The following is a 22,327-nucleotide window of genomic DNA, read 5'->3' as shown; positions in this document are numbered from 1 at the left end:
CGTTATTCTTTTTGACGCTGAACCTGCCCGCGTTTGCTCACGGCACATTCCATCGGAATGTCCCCTCTGTCCTTGTGGGATCGAGAGCCCTCCTGCTTTCTGGAACAGAAAGCCACCCCTGTCTCCTCTCACACGCTGCCCAGCCCGGTCTTGGAAACTGCCAGCCATTCTTCCAAGAAGCCGTGGTTCCTTTTAATGGAGATTGAATTTAGAGACCCGGAGGAGTTGGGTAGCAATGAGTTTATGTTGATAGTTCCAATTCAGATTTAACATGTGGTGTTGTCTTAACTTTTCTGATGTTACATTTGTTTCTCTTTTTAGTGTTTCTTGATTGCATTAGCATATTTCTGAACGTGCTTTGTATCATGATATACATGAAACAGATTCAACATCACGGTATCAGTAACTGTACTAATGACAGCTGATAAGTGAGGCTTACGATTCTTTCATGATTCCTTTTTGAACATCAGATGTTCATCAGAACACCGTGTTCAGAAATCACATGGAGCAATTTTATTCTCTTATGTGGTTATGTTACCAGATGGACTTATGTTTGTTTATTTCAGTTTGTTTTGAATTTGAGAGTTTACTTCTTAATTTTAGTTTTTTAATAGGTGATACATTTATGTGATTCCAGAGTCAACCAGAGAGATGCACTTAGAGGGGTCTGGTTTCCACATCCCCTCCAGCCTGTTCCCTGCCCTGCGGTAATAACCCTCTTGATTAGTGTCTGTTCTGCCCTTCTGGGGTTTTGTTGGTTTTACAAAAATGAACAAATACATATGCGTAACCTTATTTTTCCTCCTTCCTTTCACTAAGAGAAACATCCTGTGTACACTTCTTGGCACCTTTCCTTTTTCCCTAAAATCATATCCACGGTCACGGCCCTAGCATATCATAGAGAACCCTAATTCTTTGTTATTTCAGTCACGTGCTGTTTCTTGAACGAACGTACTGTAGCAAGGAGCCTCTTGCTAATGGACGTCCTTTGGGTTATTTCTAACCTTGTAGTGCTACAGGTAGTAAACTTTTGTCATTATGGGTATGTGTAAAGGAATACTTTGATGGTTGATTTCCCATGACGCATCAACGGGCAGACGTTCGTATAATATTGCTAGATCTTGCCAGATTCCCTTTCCAGATGCACCCGTTTGCCCTCCAGTTGGTGGGACTGCCTTCCTCCACAGCATTTCCTGCAGAGCGTGGTAGCAGACTTTGGTTTTTTGACAACGGATGAGAAACCTATCCCTGATTAATTTTTAAATTATTAGGAAGATGTTAGGGGAGGTGTCTTACTTTGGTTAACTTCTGTGCTCGTAAGCTGAAATGTTTAGAGAGAGTCATGTTTTGTGTTTCTGCTCAATACAGCGTTTTGAAACCGGTGACAGACTGAGGCTGACGGGCAGCAGGAAAACGAAAGGGGTGAGCCGTCGAGGGGGGTGACCGAAATGTTGGCCCCATGGTCGTCCTGAAGTAGTAGGAATGTTCTTAACAATGTAAGCTATACAGTGGAAAAATTGTCTTGCTAACGAACAGCATCTTGAATGACTCGTAACATTTTTCTCATGAATCTGCTCTGTTAGATGTAGTGACTGAATCCAGCTTATTGCCTTAATGAAACATTTGTTTAAGCACCTCGTCTAACTGGCCCATAAGAGGTGTTCCATTTGCACTAAACAGGAAGGCTTATAAACTGTGCCCTTTCCCCCTCATGGTGGAATAAATGCGTGATTTTGTGCGTGTGTGTGTGCACGTGCATAATTTCATAGTTGCATTTTCACAATTAAGGGGATTTTTACATTTTTATTTTAAGAGAAATAGGTATTCCTATCCCTCCCTCTTTTTGGTGAGGTTGAGTCTGTTACCTGAGGTGTGGCTAGGGAGGATAGATAGTAAAGCTGGCTCGAGGGATTCGGGGTGGCCGGTCCCATGTTGGCGCACACCGGTGCCCGGCACAGAGGGCCTCCTGGTGGCATCATTACCATGCACCCCTCTTCATGGCCTCCAGTCCCTGGGGCACTGCCGCCCTTGCCCGTGATTCCCCTGACTTTATTCTTCCTGGATATCAACTAGAATCTACCTGAACTGTTTCGTTCCTGCCTTCATTGTTTGCAAGGGGACAGCTACCTGCTTTTAATAAGTTCCTATTAAAAGATCTGTATTACAGACTTACTTCTTTTTGTGAGTACGCCAGTGTCTCTCTGATTAAACAAAGTAAGGTTCTCAGGCTCCATGGTCACCCCTGTTCCCCATCTTCCTTCTTCCTTCTGTGTCCCACTTACAAATTAGTAACAGGAGAGCACAGTGGAAGACACCCAGCTTCTCCCCTGCTGGGTGTCTTTGTCGGCGCCTAGAACCACCCCTTTGGCATAGATGACACGGCACGTGATCTTCACTTCTGTTCACATTGTTGATGTCTGAATCCATGGGGGAAACTAACGGATGGGTTCTGTTAGGCTGCAGGTACTCGACTAACAACGAGAGATTTTTTTTCTGTTGGGTTGTAGACAACATGACATTCACAGTGTTACAATTTATTGTTTTTTAAGGAAAACAATTTATTGTTAAATTTATTTATTTAAAAAAGTTTATCTCTTTATTTTGAGAGAAAGCGGGCACAGTTGCACACAAGCAGGGGAGGGGCAGAGAGAGAGGGAGAGAGAATCCCAAGCAGTGCAGAGCCTGGTTGTGGGGCTCGATCTCACGAATCATGAGATCATGACCTGAGCAGAAACTGAGTTGGACGCTTAACCAGTTGAGTCACCCAGGCACTCCTTAAGGGCGTCTTTAAATGGCTTTAAAAGAGATTAATAAGCTTTTTGTTTTGATTTTGGAGTTTTAGGTTAAAAGGCCTTTTTTTTTTTTGGAAAGAAGTTCACATACTTGTAAGACCTATCCACTAGGATTAGTAAGTAAATCTGAATAATATATTTTTAATTTTTAAAAAACCTCATGGTAGGGGAGCCTGGGCAGCTTAGTCGGTTAAGCAACCGACTCTAGTTTTTGCCCAGGTCATGATCTCGCGTTTCGTGGGATCGAGCCCTGCATCAGGTTCTGTGCTGGCAGCCTGGAGCCTGCTCAGGAATCTGTCTCCCTCTCTCTTTCTCTTCCCCACTCTCTCTCTGTCTCAAAATAAAAAAGTTAAGTTAAAGAGAATAAGAAGCTGTACCACTGGAAGTTTCAAGCGTCGTAGGCTAACGATAGTCTAGTGGCCCCACTGTGCCCGTCTTTGAGCTTCAGTGGTGTCAACGCAGCCGTACGTCCCCCTTGTCACGTTTTGTCTGTTAGGTTTTCCAGAAACAGGCCCCTGGAACTATGTCCTTTTATAATTGTTTTGTTTGCTGATTCCATCAGATCTTGTATTCATTCAAAACTTAGAGTGACTGAGGTTAGTTCAGACTGCTGTGCTTTCTCAGGAAGCAGTTTTCTAAATTAGTTCAGAAAACTTCCTAGGAGAGCCTTTGATGTAAGGAGTCCTCCTCTTCTGAAGAATACTTGTTTTGGAGCCAGTTGTCTTACTGGCCCCAAAGTAAGGTTCTCAGGCTCCATGGTCACCCATGGGAACAGGATTTGACAGAATGGTGAAGAAGAGAGGAGAAAGTTCCTCTGAGTCCTTATGGCCGGAAGTGGTGGCTCCTGGGCGGTGCTCACTCCCGACACTAGGTGGTGCTCTCGCTCTAGAACAGACTCGCGTCTCCACCACAGCTCCGCTCTGCCCCTGAGCCGGGTGTGTGAGCTGTGTGTCCACAGCCTGGGAGGTCTGGATAAACGCTTCTCTTCTGCTCTCTGTTAGAGGCAGTTCGCATTGAGGCATTGAATATGATCGTCGTAAATGAGCCTCTGCTTCTTAAAGATTTAAATATTTTCAGGGACTTAACCTAAGGAAGCTTATGTTCTTCAGCTTCCATGTTTTCTTAATAGTCTTACTCTACATATATGAAAAAGAATAACATTTACAAAGGGATTCGTTGAATTAGACTGACATCTTTTCTTCAGCTATGTGGAAAAGTCAGGTAGTTGTGTATAGGCATGTACTGTTTTATAAACCTCTAACTCTGTTATGTAACTAACATCTTGTGTGATGATGGCAAGCTCTCAGCATTTTGAAGTATTTTTTATTTATTTCAAGGCTAGGGATAACTCACTTGAGTAAAGCAGAGGGCTTTGACAATTATTTGTACACGTCAGTCAAGAAAAGCCTCTTTTCCCGAGCAGCCCCTGAGGCCAAGGAGGTCTGTGCTGTAGTATGTCCTAAGGTGCGCTGCGGGACAGCGGTCACTGACAGTAGTTACTAGAGCTTTCTAAAAAGAACTTCTTTAAATGTTTATTTTTGAGAGAGAGCATGCAGGAGAGAGGGGCAGAGAGAGAGAGAGGGAGACATAGAATCTGAAGCAGGCTCCAGGCTCCGAGCTGTCAACACAGAGCCTGACGCGGGGCTCGAACCATGAATGTGAGATCACGACCTGAGCTGCAGTCCGACACTTAACTGACTGAGCCACCCAGGCGCTCCGGTTACTGAAGCCTTTGACTCACTTACCTAAATACATAAGAGCAGAGGCATGATTGTATCTCCAGCATAATGATGATTCGGGGAGAGATGCAGAGAGGTGGACTTACAGCCATCAGGACGTTTTCCCTTAAAGTTTCCTTTGTCAACAGTTTCTAAAACTTGTCTCAGATCCTAAGATCATATCTACCATATCAGGGATGAAAGGACCCTAGCGATTGTGTAAATTTCTTAGCTAGCGAGTTAAAGTAGGTTGTCCACGATAGCGTGATGATTAGTGGCAGAGCGATGTCTGTAAATTTCCGTGTTACTTACACTAGGCCGCGGTGCTCAAGTGCAGAAAAGCGAAAGCGGGCCTAAATAATGAATCCAGCGTAACTGACATCAATGAATGAAATCTTCAACATTAGCAAAGTCTCCAGTAATTGGAACATTAGGTTTTATGCCCTTGTTTAAAGGGACCGTTTTCCCCGAGTGTGTGGTGTCCCCTGTGCTCTCACCCCCTGCGCAGGACCGGTCGGCTCCTGCCTCGGGAGCGCTCTGTTCCCTCTGGCTTCTGCCGGGACACCTGCCCTCAGGTGACTGCTGTTTTCTCCAAGTTTCCCTGTTTAAATCTTTTTTCCTTTTCTGTCGGTTCTTAACTGTAGTAGCTTGTCTGGTTTCAGCATTCTTTTCCTCTCGAATATGTGGCTTCTTAGTGTTTTCCTAAAATACGTCTTGAGCACTTAGCTGTGCGCCACGTGCCCGTCGTGAGGCGCTCCGCACTGCCGGCAGGTGAGTGAGCCTCCCTCCTCGGGGAGGAGCTGGCCACGAGTGGCCACGTGAACAGAACGCATCGGAAATCAGTCCGTTGTGTAGTAGGTGAGCAGGGGAGAAGGGCCGGGGAGAGGTAGAGCAGGTGGAAAGGAGGGAGGGGAGGTATCCGTTACTGGCTCGGACACCGGATTGGCAGCTGCACTGTTTGTAAGGCAGTTGTGAAGAGGGAAAGGGAAGAGGCGCTTCAGGGATTCTCTGTGGGTCGTGGACGTAAGCGTGCTGTTCGGCATCCTCAGTTTGATCTTTATTGCTCTCTGCTGGGGGTTTTGTCTTCGGATTTAGGATCTGAAAATCTGGAGTGGCTTGTTAATTGCCTGTGATGTCGGTACGCAGCTCTCCTGGTTAGCGTATGCGTGCTTACAGTGTTTTCTGGAAGTCGAGGGAGGCCACAGTGAAATGGAATGTTCCGTGTCAGACAGAGTGTTTGGCCTCAAATGGACGTTGATTCCTGATTTCCCTGACACTGCGTTCCTGCACTCAGTCCTAACCGTGTCCGTGTGGCTTCGGGCAAGTTTTCTGATCCCTCTGCTTTCTTCATGTCAGGTTCTTGTTTGCAAACATGGGGGAAAGTAGCGCAGTGGGCTTGTCTTGGGGGCTAAGTAAAGGTGACGGTCTTGGTCGTATCGTCACTGACTACACTCCAGTTGCTAGCAGGCAGATGTTAAAGAGCTAGGACTCATCAGACACTGAGGTCAGGGGCCACCACGAAGGTGCTGTTCGCCATCCCAGCAACGTTTGCAAATGAAAGCCTATTTTTCCTCGTTTTGTTTTTTCCATTGTGATTCAAATATTTGTTCAAATTAAAAGATCGCAGATGCTTGAAATTTTAATATTAAATTAGAATTCATTATTTTAAAGGAAAAGGTAAAATTCAAATTCATTTTGGCTCATCAGTATGTAACTTTAGTCTTTAAAATCCTGTTATACCACATAAAACTTATAAAAGATATTACTTGGTGAAGATTTATAGATATTTCTTTAAAAAATTTTTTAATGTTTATTTTTGAGAGAGAGAGAGAGAGAGAGACAAGGTATGAATGGGGGAGGGACAGAGAAAGAGAGGGACACACAGAATCTGAAGCAGGCTCCAGGCTCTGAACTGTCAGCACAGAGCCCGACGCGGGGCTTGAACTCACGAACCTTGAGATCATGACCTGAGCCAAAGTTGGATGCCTAACTGACTGAGCCACCCGGGCGCCCCTATACATATATTTCTTAATTGCTTTACTTACAGTGAGGAAAAAAAGGAGCTATGAATGTTTCTAGGTTTTGGTTTTTGGTTTTTTTACTCTTGTGATGGAGCTTCTTGCCTATTTGTAGAGTATATCTCTCCTTTTGGAAAATTAGCTCATTAGTCTGTCCTAATCTGTAGCATCCTTTGTGCTGTTACGCCTGCTTCTAAAAATCTGGTGGCGGAACCAGAAGATACCCACAGTGCTCAGCCGAGTGCCCGGCGCAGAGTAGGTGCCCAATGAGCATGCGCCGCGGGAACGGGCACCTGTGCCGCCTGTTTGTCAGGGACCCGGGAGAGAGCCCACGTGGTGCCACATGGAAAACTACTCAGAAAGGAACTCAGTGACGTGAAGCAGGAGAATTCAGATGATGTCAAAAGCTCATGACAGTTGTCCTTCTGTAATAAGTAAAAGCTGTTTTGAATTTCCTGGAAGAGAGTGCTGAGAAATTCACCCATGGTGGGTTAAGCACGTGTTAGTGAGGGTAAAGCTCAGCTGATAGGAATGATCTGGTCGTGAGCACAATTTGTCTTTACCTCTTGTATGTTAGCTCTGCTTTTTCCATTACATCCGCGGAACCTCAAGTTTTATGACCCCCTGGTAATGACTTAACAAGTGAACAATACTGCCTATTGATAAGTAGTCTAAACGAGGGTTGTATTTTTGCTATGGTTATTCATTTGATGTGCCAAATAATTTTAGGCAACCGCTTGCCTGATTAAAAAGTAGTTGATTTTATTTTAGTCAGTAGTTAGTTGTAAAAGTAAAATGTATGGTTTCTATACCTGATTATTTGTCCAGAGCATAATTCTGCCTTGAAGGGAAATGGGGGAGGTTTTCATATAGGTCTGTAAATATTGGTATGTGTGTATATATCCGTATATTTGTGTATATATGTTTTTATGACAGTCATTCTAGAAATTGGTCAAAATGTTATACTTAGCATGGCTCCATGTTCCTTTGGAGGAAGTGTGGAAAACTGTAATTTTTTTCTTCAACCAGTCATATAAACATTTAATTCTTAGCATGTTCCGGTCATGTGATAGGTTCTAGGGATGCAGAGGTGACTAAGACATGGTCGTTAGCTCATTTTAGCTCAAATAAAATGAATCTTAAAAAACTTTTAAAAACATCTTTTCATAGGTTTGTATTAATGGTAAAAGTTAGGATACTAATAATATTAAAAATTACTGGAAACATAGGTACCTGGTGTGATGTGGAGGTATTTGATCTCACATGAAATAAGTTGATTTGGTAAGTGTGCACGTAGTACATACCCTATAACCATTATTAATATGTTTGTTAGTAAAGTTGAGTATTAGCTGTTAATAGTATTTAAATAATACTTATAAATAAAAATAAATACTTAAATGATTAATTTGTGATAGTATATTCTGTTTCTTAGTATTTTGACCAGAGGGCTTATATTTCCTCATTTTAAAGTTTTATTGTTTTTATTTATTTAAAAATGTTTAAATCTTTATTTATTTTTGAGTGACAGAAAGACAGAACACGAGCATGGGAGGGGCAGAGAGAGAGAGAGAGAGAGAGAGAGAGGGAGGGAGAGAGGAAGACATAGAATTCAAAGCAGGCTCCAGGCTCTGAGCGGTCAGCACAGAGACTGATGTGGGGCTCGAACCCATGAACTGTGAGAACATGCCCTGAGCCAAAGTCAGATGTTTATTAACTGGCTAAACTACCCAGGTGCCCCTACTTTTATTTATTTTTTAGAGTGAGAGAGAGAGAGAGAGCATGTATGCTTGCACGGGGGAGGGGCACAGAGACAGAGGGAGAGAGAGAATCCTAAGCAGGTTCAGTGCTGTCAGCACAGAGCCCGACATGGGACTTGATCCCAAAAACCTTGAGATCATGACCTGAGTTGATACCAAGAGCAGGACATTTAACCAACTGAGCCACCTAGGCGCCCCTGAGCAGAGGGCTTTTAAAAGTAAATTTTGTGGAGCGCCTGGGTGGCTCAGTTGGTTAAGCGTCCGACTTTAGCTCGGGTCATGATCTCACGTTCGTGGGTTCCAGCCTCGCATCAGGCTCTGTGCTGACAGCTCAGAGCCTGGAGCCTGCTTCCGATTCTGTGTCTCCCACTCTTTGCCTCTCCTCGCTCATGCTCTGTCTTTCTGTCTCAAAAATAAATAAAACATTTTAAAAAAAAAGTAAATTTTGTTTTGATTGTTGTTTCCTGCTCATTTTTATTTCTAGGTTTTGTATTTTCTGCTTATCCCTAATTCTTGTTCAGACTTTTAGAAGACACTCAGTTTTTAAGGTCAATTTGAATTCTTTTACCCAACTTAGTGTCATTTAAAACGACACCTGGTTTTGTCCCCAGTCTCTTGAGTAGTTATTGCTCCAAAATACTTACCGGAGGGGCTTGGTAGGTGAAGCGTCCAGCTCTCGATTTTGGTTCAGGACGTGACCCCAGGGTCCTGGGATTGAGCCCCACATTGGGCTCTGTGCTGGGCAGGGAGCCTCCTTGGGATTCTCTCTCTCTTCCTCTGCCCCTCCCCTGCTTGCACTCTCTCTGTCTCTCAAGATAAATAAACTTAAAAAAAATATTACCGGAGGTTTCCCCGCAGGGAAGTAAAGGTGCTCCTGGAGGACACTGCCCTCCCGAGAAGATGGGCCAAGAAGGGCTCAGGGGCTCTGCAGTGACAGCGGCTCGCCTTGGCCAGATGTGATCTGCTTCCACAGAGTGGCCAGGGGGGAAAGGAAAGGCCCTGAGTGTTCATTTATTCGTTTATGAATTAAGTCATGAACGGGTGAATGCGTGGCAGCATTTCAGCAGCAAATATTGAGTTCCCACTTTGTGCCAGGCATTCTTTTAGACTCTCGAATCTTGTTCACATAGTGAAGAAGACAGAAAATGTCTTACCTCAGATTATATGCTAGTGAGAAAGATGAAAAGTATGTAGCATAGCATCAGGGTAATATGTGTTAACAGTTCATAGAGAAGGGGGGAGGGATAGAGTTGGTGACGGTGAGAGTCTCCGAAGGCCGTTGGGAAGGGGCTCTGAGGAGAGGGGCTCCTGGGCAGACCTGGACAAAGAGCTTTTGGCAGGAGGTTTGCTTCAGTCCACGGGAGAGGCGTGACATGCTTACATGAGGGCCGGGCCACGGGTGAGGCTGGAGCAGAGCCTGGGACACCTTCCTCATTTACGTTACTTGTGAACCTATTTTCTTTCCTTTTTTTTTTTTTTTTTTTTTTTTTTTAATTTTTAACATTCCTTTTCTTTTTTTCCCCCCTGGAGTTTATTTATTTTGAGAAAGACAGAGACAGCGTTAAGTGGGCGGGCAGAGAGAGAGGGACAGACAGACTCCCGAGCAGGCTCCGCCCTGTCAGTGCAGAGCCTAACGTGGGGCTCGAACTCCTGTATCTTGAGATCATGACCTGAGCTGAGACCAAGAGTTGTAGATGTTTAACTGACTGAGCTACCCAGGCGCCCCTTCCTCTTCTTCTTTGTCTTTTTTTTTTTTGAGAGAGAAAGTGAGCACAAGTGGGGGAGGGGCAGAGAGAGGGAGACAGAGAATCCCAAGCAGGTTGCATGCTGTCAGCACGGAGCCCGACCTGGGACTCAATCTTGTGATTTTGATATCAGGACCTGAAAACAAATCAATAGTTGGACCTTTTTTTTTAATTTTTATTTTTAATTTTTTTAACTTTTTTTTTTTTTTAAAAGACAGAGCATGAGCAGGGGAGGGGCAAAGAGAGAGGGAGACACAGAATCTGAAGCAGGCTCCAGGCTCTGAGCTGTCAGCACAGAGCCCGACACGAGGCTCGAACCCACGGGCTGCGAGATCATGACCTGAGCCGAAGTTGGAACCTTAACCGACTGAGCCACGCTCATGCCCCATGAATGTATTTTTAAAATCTTCCCTTTTTGCCATTTGTTGGCTGAATTTGTCATTGTCATAAACATTATGCATTTTGTTGTAGACTTAATTGCTTTCCTTCCTTGCTACCTGAATGCCTATTTATCACTGTATGTTTGTTTAATATTATTTTAGAACACTGAGATTTGGTAACTCTGGGTTTTATTGCCTTCATGTTAAGTTCTAAGTCATGGTGGTGTCCAGTCCTTGGTTTAATGGAGGGAACCATGGATTGGAAAGGCTTGTAGATTCTAACCCTAGTTTTGCTAACATGTTGTGGACCTCAGTTCATCTGGATGTAAGCTGGTGGAGCTGGACTGGACTTTTAATAAGTTCAAAAGTATATTATTTGTGGTAATAGATACAAAATCACTGTTTATAAGATCTGTAACTGTTATTGTGGTGAATACATGCCATGAGTTAGGTGGTAATGAATGACTTGGTTATACCCCAAATTTCTGTTGTTCTTAGGAACTGGAGAGCGTGGTTAGTAGTGAAAGAATACGTATTGAAGTAGCCCACTACTTAGGACATGCATTAGCAAACTGGACTCAACACAGAGCAAATCTAATAATAGCTTTGTGTATCTGTGTTATGGGCTTTTGTGATTCTGGGCAGATCTTAGAATCTTTCAAGAGACATTTTATTATAGTTCCTCCCTTGGTGTTGGCTTGAGCATTAGCCGTTCACCAGTCTAAAGTGCTGAATCTTGCGCCTTAAGGGATAATTTTGGGGAGGAACCATAACTCTTAAAAGAGGGGGGAAAGGGGACAGTAATTCATTGATAAAGTTTGTATGAGATTTTTCTGATACTGTGAACAGCCACACTGAGTATTTCATTGAGCACTTTTACTAAGTACAGTTTGGGGAAAATGAGTCCGAGCTGGCAGTGTTTTGCAAAATGAGTTTTGTACAATATTAGTTCTGTAAAATGTTAATAAATGTTACATGAAATTAAAAACAAACCAAAAACAAGCAAAATTTTCTGGTCATGCAACTTCGGAAAGCACTAGATTAAACGAAGTTGAAGAGTTGTTGTTGTTCTGATTTTTTTGAAGTGTGATGGTAAAGGCGTCGTGTAACATAGAGGCGTACGAGCTGCAGATTTGATGCTCGTTTATCACAGTGTGGTCCCCGCCATGGTGTTAGCTTCTTTACCGTATCACAGAGGGACCATTTCTTTTCTGTAATGAAAACACCTAAGATCTGCTTTCTGAGTGACTTGGGAGTACACCGTGCAGTGCGACTACCTGTGGTCACAGTGCTGCGCCTTCAGTCCCCGGAACGGATTCATCATTTTGAGTGTCCAGGATTCTCAAAGCCTTTTGTTGGTCGGTATGTGTTACCGTTCTCAAAGATGAGGGAGGGACGGTGAGCCAGCAGCAGCAGGCAGCATCCCCAAACCTGTCTGGCCGTGGGGTTTGTTAGCGGGCGCCTCAGAAACTCGGTGTGCCCCAGAATACCAGTCGGTGAAACTGGTTAGGCTGAAAGCATCTTGCAGAGAGAAAGCTAAAGGCCAAATAACATTTAAAAAAAAATTTTTTTTTTGAGAGACAGAGAGAACCAAGCAAGGGAGGGTCAAAGAGAGAGAGGGAGAGAGAGGGAGAGACACAGAATCCAAAGCAGGCTCCAGGCTCTGAGCTGTCAGCACAGAGCCTGACACCGGGCTCGAACCCATGGGCTGCGAGATCATGACCTGAACCGAAGCCGGACGCTTAACCGATTGAGCCACGCAGGTGCCCCTAAAGCCCAAATAATTGAAGTTACTCAAGGAGATCAGCCCAGCGAGATTCCAGACCAGCTCTTCAATCATTGTCGTTCTTCCCATCAGCAAAGAAGGTCACTTAGTGGCTCAGAAGACATAGGTTTAAATATGTTAGGATGTAAATGTGATTTTCCTTGTCATCTTTTAAGATTTCTTGAAGCTCAGCGACTAGTCCCAAAGGTCTCAGTTCTAATGAAAAAAGGCAGTGCAAACAGTTAATCCTTTCAGCCTCCCCCCCCCACCCCTCCCTTGCTAACAGGTGGAAGAGAGAATGGCTGTAGAAATGAATTTCAGGGTTCCCCGAATCAGTTCTTTTTAGTCCCCATTAAAATTAGGGTAAACAGGTTTTTGGTTCTCAAACTGTGTTGTGACTCCCTGCTAAGTACAGATTTAATTTTTATTCCCTGGATGAGCTTTTAAAGGGGTGTTAGCTGTGTAGGCTGCTTTTGAAGGTATTGTTTTTGACAGTGAAATGAAATAACGAACCTTTGGCTTTTTTTGTGGAATCTAATTAATTTATAAGAATTAACAGATTTACAAGAAACACATTCTAAACATCAAACGTAGTTTTTGCCCTGCCTTAAAACAGTCCACTTACAGTAGTACAAATGTGTTACCAGCAGTTGTGGGGGAATGGGAAGGGAGTCTAACGCATTATTTACTGAATGTATTAACTGAACATAGACTCTTAACTAAAACTTCCACATTCCTAATAGAGAAACTTAGTATTTTACACTGAGGTTTGATTTAGATTTTAAATAAAGATTTTATTAGTTTATAATTATTAGTTTATAGAGGAGAAGTTAGGCTTCTCCTCTGACAATTTGTAAGGTAGTAAGTAGCATGTGTGAGGGTGACAGGCCAAGGAACCAGGACCAACGGAAGTTATTTTAATAATTCAAGGACATTCTGAGTAATCTGTGTGAGTAGTTAAAAGAAAGACTTGAATTCCACTTTGACAAATAGGTATAACTCACTGAGGTTCTTCGGTTTAGAAAAAAAATGTGGCTTATCTTGTAAAGATTGCTGTTTAGTATTCCTTTTTTGTTAAAATATAGGAATTTAACATGGTTCCTGATTAAACAGAAAAGACATTTCAGGGATGTAGTAGTTTAAATTACTTACGTGTTGCGTGTTCTATATTATGAAGATGAATAGATGATTCTAGTTTAATAGGGATATTTTCACAAAACAAGTCGAGGACATTCTTCCTTTTTGTTGCCTACGCTTCCCCCCCCTCCCCCAGCATAACTGGAGGGTTAATAGCAACTCTTGGGAAAGGAAAGAACTTGCTAATCATAACTACGGTTTTGTGTGCTTGGAAAACTGCTGAGAAGACTTTGGTACTCATGACATGCTTCTCTGGAGCGGATGACATGTTACCACGTGGCCGCCGATGCGGTCGGAAGTGGTAAGGGAGGAAGAATGCTTAGAAGAGACGCAAGGTCAGGCGGGAGCTGGGGAACGTGAGGCCTCTCCGGTCTAGGTCTATCCGCTCCCCCTTTTCAGAGGGCTGGTCTGATGTCCTGATGCAAGGCTGATAAATACAGAACATGATCCTTATTTTTAAGAAAATTCAAGAGTAGACAGAATAATTGACAATTAAACTTTTTGTGAATTTTAGCAAGTGAGTCCCAAGTAATAATGTTACTAATCCTGTTATGGAAAACCTTACCTGTTTGTGTTTGAAAAGCCAAATATCAGGCAGATTGTTCTATTTTCAGCAATATTGAGTCAACATTTCTTAGAAGTTGTCTTTAAAATAGATACGTAGGAAGGTAAAGACTATGGCTATATTTACCTTCAACTGTTTCTAGAATGAGGAAGTACATTCCTGTCTGTAAAATCAGTAAGATTTTATAACCATATTAAATTATTTTTCTCAATATTTTGCTTAAATATCTAAAATAGGATCTTTCCCTTAAACTTACTAGCTAAGTGTGCCTGTAACATAATATTTTTTAAATAGCCGCATGAGTATAACTGGGTTAGGAAAGTGATATTAGTGTGGACTGTTGACTGTGGCCATGAACTTCGTTGTTGTTGTAACGGTAACAGCCTTTTTCACACTGACCAGGCGCTGCTGGTACTTGCTAGAAGGCCTCTATTTTTAGATAATACGTATCTATTTCTACTGTCAGGTACAGAGTATGTACAAAACAGTTTTTGTGGTTATATTTGCTTTTTTATAGTTCCTTTTCAAAGTATTACCATTTGTATCGAATGTAATGTGTAATTTCACAATGAAAGAATTTACTAATTAAAGGAAGGGCACCAGCAGTGGGTTTTCTGGTGCACTAACGAAGAAGCGGCGTTTTGGGACCTTTCTCATGTTCTTTGAATAGGCGAGTGAGTGTGTGGCTCGAGATTTGTTACTCTGTTTTTACGGCTCTGGGAATTGAGAACTTTCACTTATTAGTACTAAATGTTTTGGCAGCTTCAGACAGGGTGAGAAGTTGTAGGTCCGTTTGGAAAAAGCTGTGACGGGAGCGACACACCTGTAACAAAGGCGGATGTATGTTATTGGAACTGCAAGGAGACATTAGTGTTCTTGGGGAGTAATTTATACGCTTCTCTTTATTGTTATGTAAAGTAACCTCCTTCCTGATACATCAGTTGCTTCTGAACCAGAACTACGCCTGAGTTCTAAAGTTTAATGTGTGCATTGTAGTTAGCATGCCCGCCGTGGAGAACAGCACAGAAACTGCGCAGTAGCACATTTCTCATTCTGAAATACAGATTCGCCGTACCTCATTTTTCTCCACTGTTGCTACTAGCTGGCCTTTCAGGTACCATGGTTTACTCCTGGGAGGAAGGGTGGGAGGGGCTATCCCTTGTCGGCGGTGGTGGGGGGGGCGCTGTGAAGAGATTCCAAGACTACAAGGTTGCACTTCAAATTTCAAAAGCATTAATTTGCTTCATACCAACATTATGAAAACTTAGACTTTTGGCATATCTTAGGGGCTCCTGGGCAGCTCAGTTAGTAGAGTATGTGACTTTGATCTTGGGGTCATGAGTTCAAGCCCCACATTGGGCATAGAGCTTACTCCAAAAAAAAAAAAAAAGTTTTCATATATCTTGCACTTTCAGAAAGTTCTCTTAACAGTCAATATAATTGCATATTAATGTTTAAATGAAGAAAATACTCAAATACACCTTGTCACCTAGGACCTAGATGAAACTAGCTAATTACCTGGCTTTGGTGTGTACTAGTAACATTTTACAAACAGATTTGCTTTAGTTTTGCGGGGAGGAAGTGTCTGATAGTACTTTTTTAAACTTTATTGTAGAAAAATGGAAATATTCACAAAGTAAGAGTCGTATAATGAACCTGCATTTATCCATCTGCTGTCCTCACCGGTCTACTGTAATGGCTGGTCTTGTTTTATCTATACGCTTCCCTGTGATAGTTCCCTCCCGACCCCCTTGGGTTTGAAGGAAATCCCAGACATCATGTAATTTCACTGAGAAATATTTCAGTGTGTGTCTTTAAAAGAGAATCAAATTATCTGTATTCCCTGTGAGTACTCGCTCGCTTTGTTGTGGAGAGGAAGTTCAAGAGTGCTTGGAAACCGGCCCGCTGTTGCATTTTATTGTGGTTATTTTCCATTTAGAAAGATCAAGAGTTTGTACTACTTGGGCATTTTATTATTACAGTAACTCTCAAGTAACTCTCCAAGGATTTGGAATGTTGATTTTATAAATAATATCTAAAAAACATTACGGATTATCATCATGAATATGTATGAAGTTGTGTGACAGTCCTCATTTCTGAGCTGACCTGCAGTTGGCTTTGTGGTCTGTCCATGCTCCCCCCCATCTCCAAAATTTGTGTTTCTTTATTTAAATGCTGAGGACCAGCATATGCATCACACTTAGCATGGTTAACGTTTGAGCTGGAATTCTCTGGGCCTCCCGGTGTGCTGGAGACCTGTGCACGTGGGCTGCAAAGAGAGGGGAAGGCAGAACAGGGCGGGGCATCCCTGCAGCCAGGCACCCGGCGAGGGGGCGACTCCCCATCATTCCCTCTTGCTCCCCCAGCCTCCTGTCCTGGTCTTGATGTTTTATTTCTTTTCTTGGTTCCCCTTTAGTTTCTGTCTTTCCTTCTCTTGTCCTCTACTTGATTTTGCTAGTGGCATTCATCGTCAGGAAGGTTACTCATTTCTCCCTTGGAAGGGTTGTGAGATGAAACTTTAAAAAATGAAAGCTTTTAGGATGAATTTGTTGTGTTTTAATTTGTTTTTTGTACAGATTTTTAAAAAATGCTCATTTAAACTAATTCAGATAGCTCAGTACTAACTGTGGGCTAGATTGAACATTTCTCTCCCTGCGGATGAATTATACAATATATCAAAGACATAAATTTTATAGACTTGATGGTTGAGTTTAGATGCGGTTATTGAAAAAATATGTAATAATAATTTATCCTTTTTTGTTGTCTTCTGCTGCCCATTGATTGGATGACACTGATTCTGTTCACATGTGACTCTGCAGTTCACCAGATTCCTGTGCAGCTCACCTTTGGAGGTAAGCGTTTATTCACCCCCCTCTTACTGCTAGGATTGCTAATTGGAAATCACTGTTGGTATGTTTTGTTAGGCACTTGGCAGGTAACTTGATCATTTAGAGGAGATCATTTTGTTTTAACCCGTATTCTTCAATAATAGTGATAAGATGAATACTGACTTTTTTAGAAGAATGCCAGTAAGTTACAGAACTGCTCACCTTTATCACAGGTCATTGCTTCTTTTTAAGTACCTTTTCTTTTTTGAGTAAACTGAAATCAGTCTTTCATTGTAAAGAACCTTTTGTTATCAGCTTCCTTCGTAACTAAGCTTACTCTTTTTTTTTTTTTAATTTTTTAAAATGTTTGTTTATTTTTGAGAGAGAGAAACTGACAGACTGTGAGCTGGGGAGAGGCAGAGAGAGAGGGAGAGAAGAATCTGAAACAGGCTCCAGGCTCTGAGCTGTCAGCATAGAGCCAGATGCAGGGTTTGAACTCATGAACCCTGAGATCATGACCTAAGCTTAAGTCAGATGCTTAACCTACTGAGCCATCCAAGTGCCCCTAGTTTTACTTTGTCTTAACTGTGCTGGTGTGAAAAGACACTAGAGGGGTCGTGTCTGGGGTCCCATCACGAGGGAAGTTTCTGTTGGTTTGAGAGCATTATTTCAAACCACCAACTTGATACGGGAAGAGTAAGGCACTTACTGTTCCTGAGCTTCTCTTAAACACCGGTGTGTTCTCTCTGGAGACCAGTGTGGTGACCGCCAGGGGACACTGGCCAGGCCGGAGCACCGGCCCGGCGTGGTTATATTTTCTGAATATCCAGGGTCGAGGAGGAACGGCCCCAGGTTGGGGAGTCGTGGAGGCTTGGGTGGCCCACGAGTAAGTCGGCTCATGTTTTGGTTAATCTAAAAATGGAAATGGTAAGACTTTATGGTTATTAAGAATGAAACCGTGTATGGCAAGCACTGGGCACAATGCCTGTCACGTAGAATTTTAAGTAAAATTTAGTGCAAATATTAAAAAGCCAAACCTTAAGAAACTTGAAGACAGTATAAATTATACAATCTACTCTTTAGTTGATGAAGCATTTTTTAAGCATAGCAGAATGGAAAGTACCACGGAGGAAAGGATGGAAAAAGAATTGCTTCTGTTAAAAATCCTAAATTTTCTTTGTGAAAACACGTATAGTTCAAAGGCGGTCTGGGGAAAGTGTGATGTAAAGGTTATTATACTTAATATAAGTGAACTATTTTCATTTGCATAAATTTTGGTTGTATTTTATGTGAGATAGTTTATGTGAAATACAAATGGTAACAAATGTTTTAGAAGTTTAACCTTGTAAATAATCAAAGAAATGTAGTTTAAAACAGCAGTGAGAAATGGTTTTTTACCTATCAAGATACCTTTTTTTTTAAATGCCTGCTTGGGAAAGTGCAATGGGATGGGTGTTGTCAGGAGACTGACGCGCTGCCCCCTGCGCTAAGAAGGCGGTTGGGATGGAGGTTGTAAACTCCGCCCTTCGCGGACGTCGGTTTGATCATCTCCATGGAGACCTACGAATTCACACCTTGCAGCTGTGCGCCTGGACTATTCTTGTCTCAGCATCGCTGCCAGAGAAATAAAGATGGGGACAGACCTTGCATAAACGTTTCTTACAGTGCTGTGGTGAAAAGTTTATAAACAGACTAAACGTGGAGCAGGAGAAGGTCAAGTAAATCTTGGTACAGCCAGCCGCGTTGTCGATAGAACATTCTCCAGCTTTTAAATGGGATTATGCATCTACAGGGTCATGAGTACCTGCTGATGAACAAAACAGGGTAAGGTGCTTCTGCGAAGTTGAGGCAGAGGTAGGATGCAAAATTATAATGCAGATCTCAATTGAAAAATAATTTAAGCATACAGAAATTAGTTAGGAAGAAGACACACAACATGTTAAATTGTTTTACCCTTTGCTTTTCCATGAAGGAGCCACAGTGGGAGGAAGAGATGCCTCGGTAGGTTTTTAGTGGTGGCTCTTGTAGTCAGTGTTTGGGCGGTGCACCAGGGAAGTCTCCTGACTGATGCGCAAACAGGGTCTAGTCTCGGGGGCAGAGGAGGCCGGTGAGGAAATTGCAGGAGCTCAGGTGAAGAGATCATGCCGGTGAGGTTTAAGGCTGCACTCCTGATTTCAGCAAGAGCTTCTGGGGAGTAAACCAGGAAGAATGGTTTTGAGCAGAAGGCGTTTAGGCTGGACTGGCTTTACCTGGGCGTGGAGTGAATACGGAAGCTGGGGCGTGATGTCCCCTGCGCTGGGGCAGTATTACTAAACAGTGGCAGAGAGACTTCTGAATAGACCTACGTACAGACTTCTCTCAAATGAAGACATGAAAGCCAGTCCAGTGAAAGAGGATCCTGTTTTTCTTGCTTCCTTATGTTTCTAATTTTAGTATAGTACCTAGTCCATGGGAGGCACTGCATGAGTATTTGTTGGACGGATGGATGAATGAATAAGCAAGGCAGGGCTGAGGCCGCAAGCAGCAGGCTTTGGATCCGCAGTTTGGCTGGAGTCAGCTAAAAACATGCAAGGTCTAATACTTATGTTTCAATATGGTGAAAGGTCTTCCTGGCAAGATTGTAGCTGCTTAAGATCAGGATCCTTGTCTTTTCCCTCTGTGGATGCTCTCAGGGATAGAGAGGGCTTGCAGTTTACCAATTGTACACCTAGAGTTGTACCAAATATTTTCTTCCTGAGCTTATGCACATGGGAAAGGGAAAAAAAAATCAAAATTAGAGGTGACCAGTGTGGTTTTTTTGCTTGAAATGTGTGGGAAATACTTTGAGGGCTTTCTGTTGAAATTTTTCTAGCCTGAAGTTTCACGGGGGCTGCCCGATGGCATAGTTAGCGGCTGCTACCCCCAAATTTCCAACCGCACTGAGCTCAGGATTCTGTTCCTTTGCCCCTACACAGAGCCTGAGAGCCAAAGCAAGCCAAAGTAGGAGAGTGTTAGGCGTCCTAAATGCTTAACTTTGCCACTGAGCTTATGTTTGAGCTGAAGAAGGCAAATTACATGTATGGTAACTACCCAAAGACCTTCCGTAATTCTGATGAAAAGAATAATAATTCTGGTGGAGATTGTAAAGTACATAAGACCTGCAGTTGAAAATGAAGGAGACTTTAAACTTCATGTTGTGCACAGAACTACGATGAATGAACCATGGCCCTTTGTTGTAAGTCCTAAACAGTTAACTGCCACATGAATCTACCGAAATTGTCAGGTCATAGTAATTACATCAGTAATTTGATCTGCTGTCATTTGAATGGGGCCATGTGTGGAGAGTCGGGTACTTCCCTCTGTGGGGCTGACCCTTTTACATTCCTGTAAGCTGAAGACTAATAGAGCTCATTAGACTTTATGGGAAAAGAGCTTTTATCACCTCGTCAAGTCAGGCAACATATTTCCATTATATTCCTAATTTCACGTGGCTCTGTGGCCGCTGACGTGTGCCCCCTGCTGGGTTTCCATCGGACCGCTCCCTTACAGACCTTTTTATTGACCTTTCTAAGTCTGAGTTACATTCTGTGTGGCACCACCTACAGATGTCTTCAATTAAATGTAGGTAAGTAAAGGGGATTGTATATCAGAGGCTGAAAGGTTCTTGAAATTCCGGATCCGAGTTTGCCAGCCAGGCGGTAGGGCGCAGTCTCGTCGGCCTGTTGGAGGCAGAGAGCTGCGGGAAGAGGGGTCTGTCGGGCGTTTCACCCCGTGTGCTGTAGGTGTGTGTTTAGATGTGTCTTTCTGTTCTTGGATTTCTTGTCGGTTGAGATCTTCGTTCAACAGGTATCATAATAACTTAACGAGATGTCGGCACATGTAGTGGATGGTACCGTGCAGAGCTCCTGGGTTACACTGTTGTAATTCTCACGGAGTGTCTGTGATGTGGATGTTCCCAGTTTTGTTCTCAGGGAAGTTGAGCCCAGAGAGGTAGATTGGTTGAGCCCAACATCAGGGCTGGTGGTTTGTGGCAACAGTAACGAGACAGAAAGGAGAAAATGGAATAATACTGCTGTAGTATTCTTTATAAAAAAGTTTTTATTTTAATTCCAATTAGTTAATGCACGTTTCAGGCATTCAATACAGTGATTCAGCAGTTTACATGTCACTCGGTGCTCATCACAAGTCTCCCCTTTGTCCCCATCATCTGCTCACCCATCCCCCCCTGCCCCGTGGTGATGCCGTAAGATTCTTCTACCACCTGAAGTGATGTAATATTTGAAGGAAGATGGTGATAAGGTGATGTATTTTGTAAGCCCAAGAGCACGATTTCTCAAGCTTGGCACTGTTGGCATTTTGGATGGGTTAAGTCTTCTTCGTGGGCGTTCGCTTGTACATTATGTCCTGCTTAGCAGCATCTCTGGCTTCTACCTGGTGGGTGCCAGCAGCACCCTCCCCCCGAGTTGAAACAAAATGTCTCCAGACCTTGCCAAGTGTCCCGGAGGGTGCACTGGCTCCCTGCTGAGGACTGCTGCCTTAGAGCAGCCTTGGAAACAAGGAGACACAGTTGACAAGCCAGCAGTGGAGATAATTGCCATGAGAACAGGTTTTCAGTCTCATGAAAAGCAGAAAAGGAAGGAAAAGTGAACAAAGAACAAGTGAGATGAACAGAAAACAAGTAGCAAGGTGTGCACTGAAATCCTGCCCTGTTGGTGACACTAAACAGAAATGACCTGGACCAGAGCTCTGCTGGGCTGACCTGTTCCGTATCTGCGCTGTGCAAAGCGTGGGTGGAGCTGGGGGTCATATGTAGGCATGAAGCCCTGTTGAACACTGTACCCTCAGTGACAAACTACATGTTTGTTCAGATACACAGGGAACCTTCATTAAGATGAGACGATTATGTCTTATGGATTATAATCCATGCCGTTATACAAATTTGTACCATTATACAAATCTCAGTAATTGAAAAGGATTGAAATCTCTGATCAAAAAAGAATTGGGGCACCTGGATGGCTCAGTTGGTTAAGCGTCTGGCTTTGGCTCAGGTCATGAGCTCACGGTTCGTGGGTTCAGGCCCCGCGTCGGGCTCTGTACTGACAGCTCAAAGCATGGAGCTGCTTCAGAATCTGTGTCTCCCTCTCTCTCTGCTTCTTCCTGCACTCATGCTCTGTCTCTCTTTCTTTCAAATATAAACATTTAAAAAATGGAATTAACTTAGATTCAATAACAGAAAGAACTCATAGTTCAATAATAAGATAAACAGTGTAGTCAAAAAATGGGCAGCAGTACCTGTGTGGCTCAGGCGGTTAAGCATCTGACTGTGGATTTTGGCTCAGGTCATGTGGGATTGAGCACCACATCAGCTCTGTGCTGACCCTGCGGGCCCTGCTTGGGATTCTCTCTTTTCCTGCGACTCTCCCTCACTCTCATATTAAAGAAGCATTTGAAAAAATAGGCAAAAGACTTGATTATATATTTCACCAGAAAAAGCATACAAATAGTTAATAAGCGTATGAAAAGATGCTCCCCCTCCATCGGGGAAGGCACATTAAAACCACAGTGAGATACCACCACAAACCCTAGAGCGGCTGTGATCAGAAGACAGCTAACAGGAGTTTAGTAAGGTGTGGCAAAATTGGC

The 22,327-nt window shown here is 43.1% G+C and overlaps 1 protein-coding gene across 5 annotated transcripts in view; it reads left to right on the top strand.

Annotated features, from left to right (window-relative positions):
* Positions 1-22,327, top strand: part of ATE1 (arginyltransferase 1) — a 144,572-nt gene that overhangs the window by 24,360 nt on the left and 97,885 nt on the right. For all 5 annotated transcript variants that reach the window (XM_029932709.1, XM_029932708.1, XM_029932711.1 and 2 more), the window contains one exon: positions 16,697-16,729. In XM_029932709.1, the coding sequence (XP_029788569.1) occupies positions 16,697-16,729 (33 nt within the window). The remainder of the gene's footprint in view (positions 1-16,696; positions 16,730-22,327) is intronic.

The sequence above is a fragment of the Suricata suricatta genome, chromosome 2 (genome assembly GCF_006229205.1).
Source record: "Suricata suricatta isolate VVHF042 chromosome 2, meerkat_22Aug2017_6uvM2_HiC, whole genome shotgun sequence".
Taxonomy (NCBI): domain Eukaryota; kingdom Metazoa; phylum Chordata; class Mammalia; order Carnivora; family Herpestidae; genus Suricata; species Suricata suricatta.
This window is presented reverse-complemented; position numbering and strand designations above follow the sequence as displayed.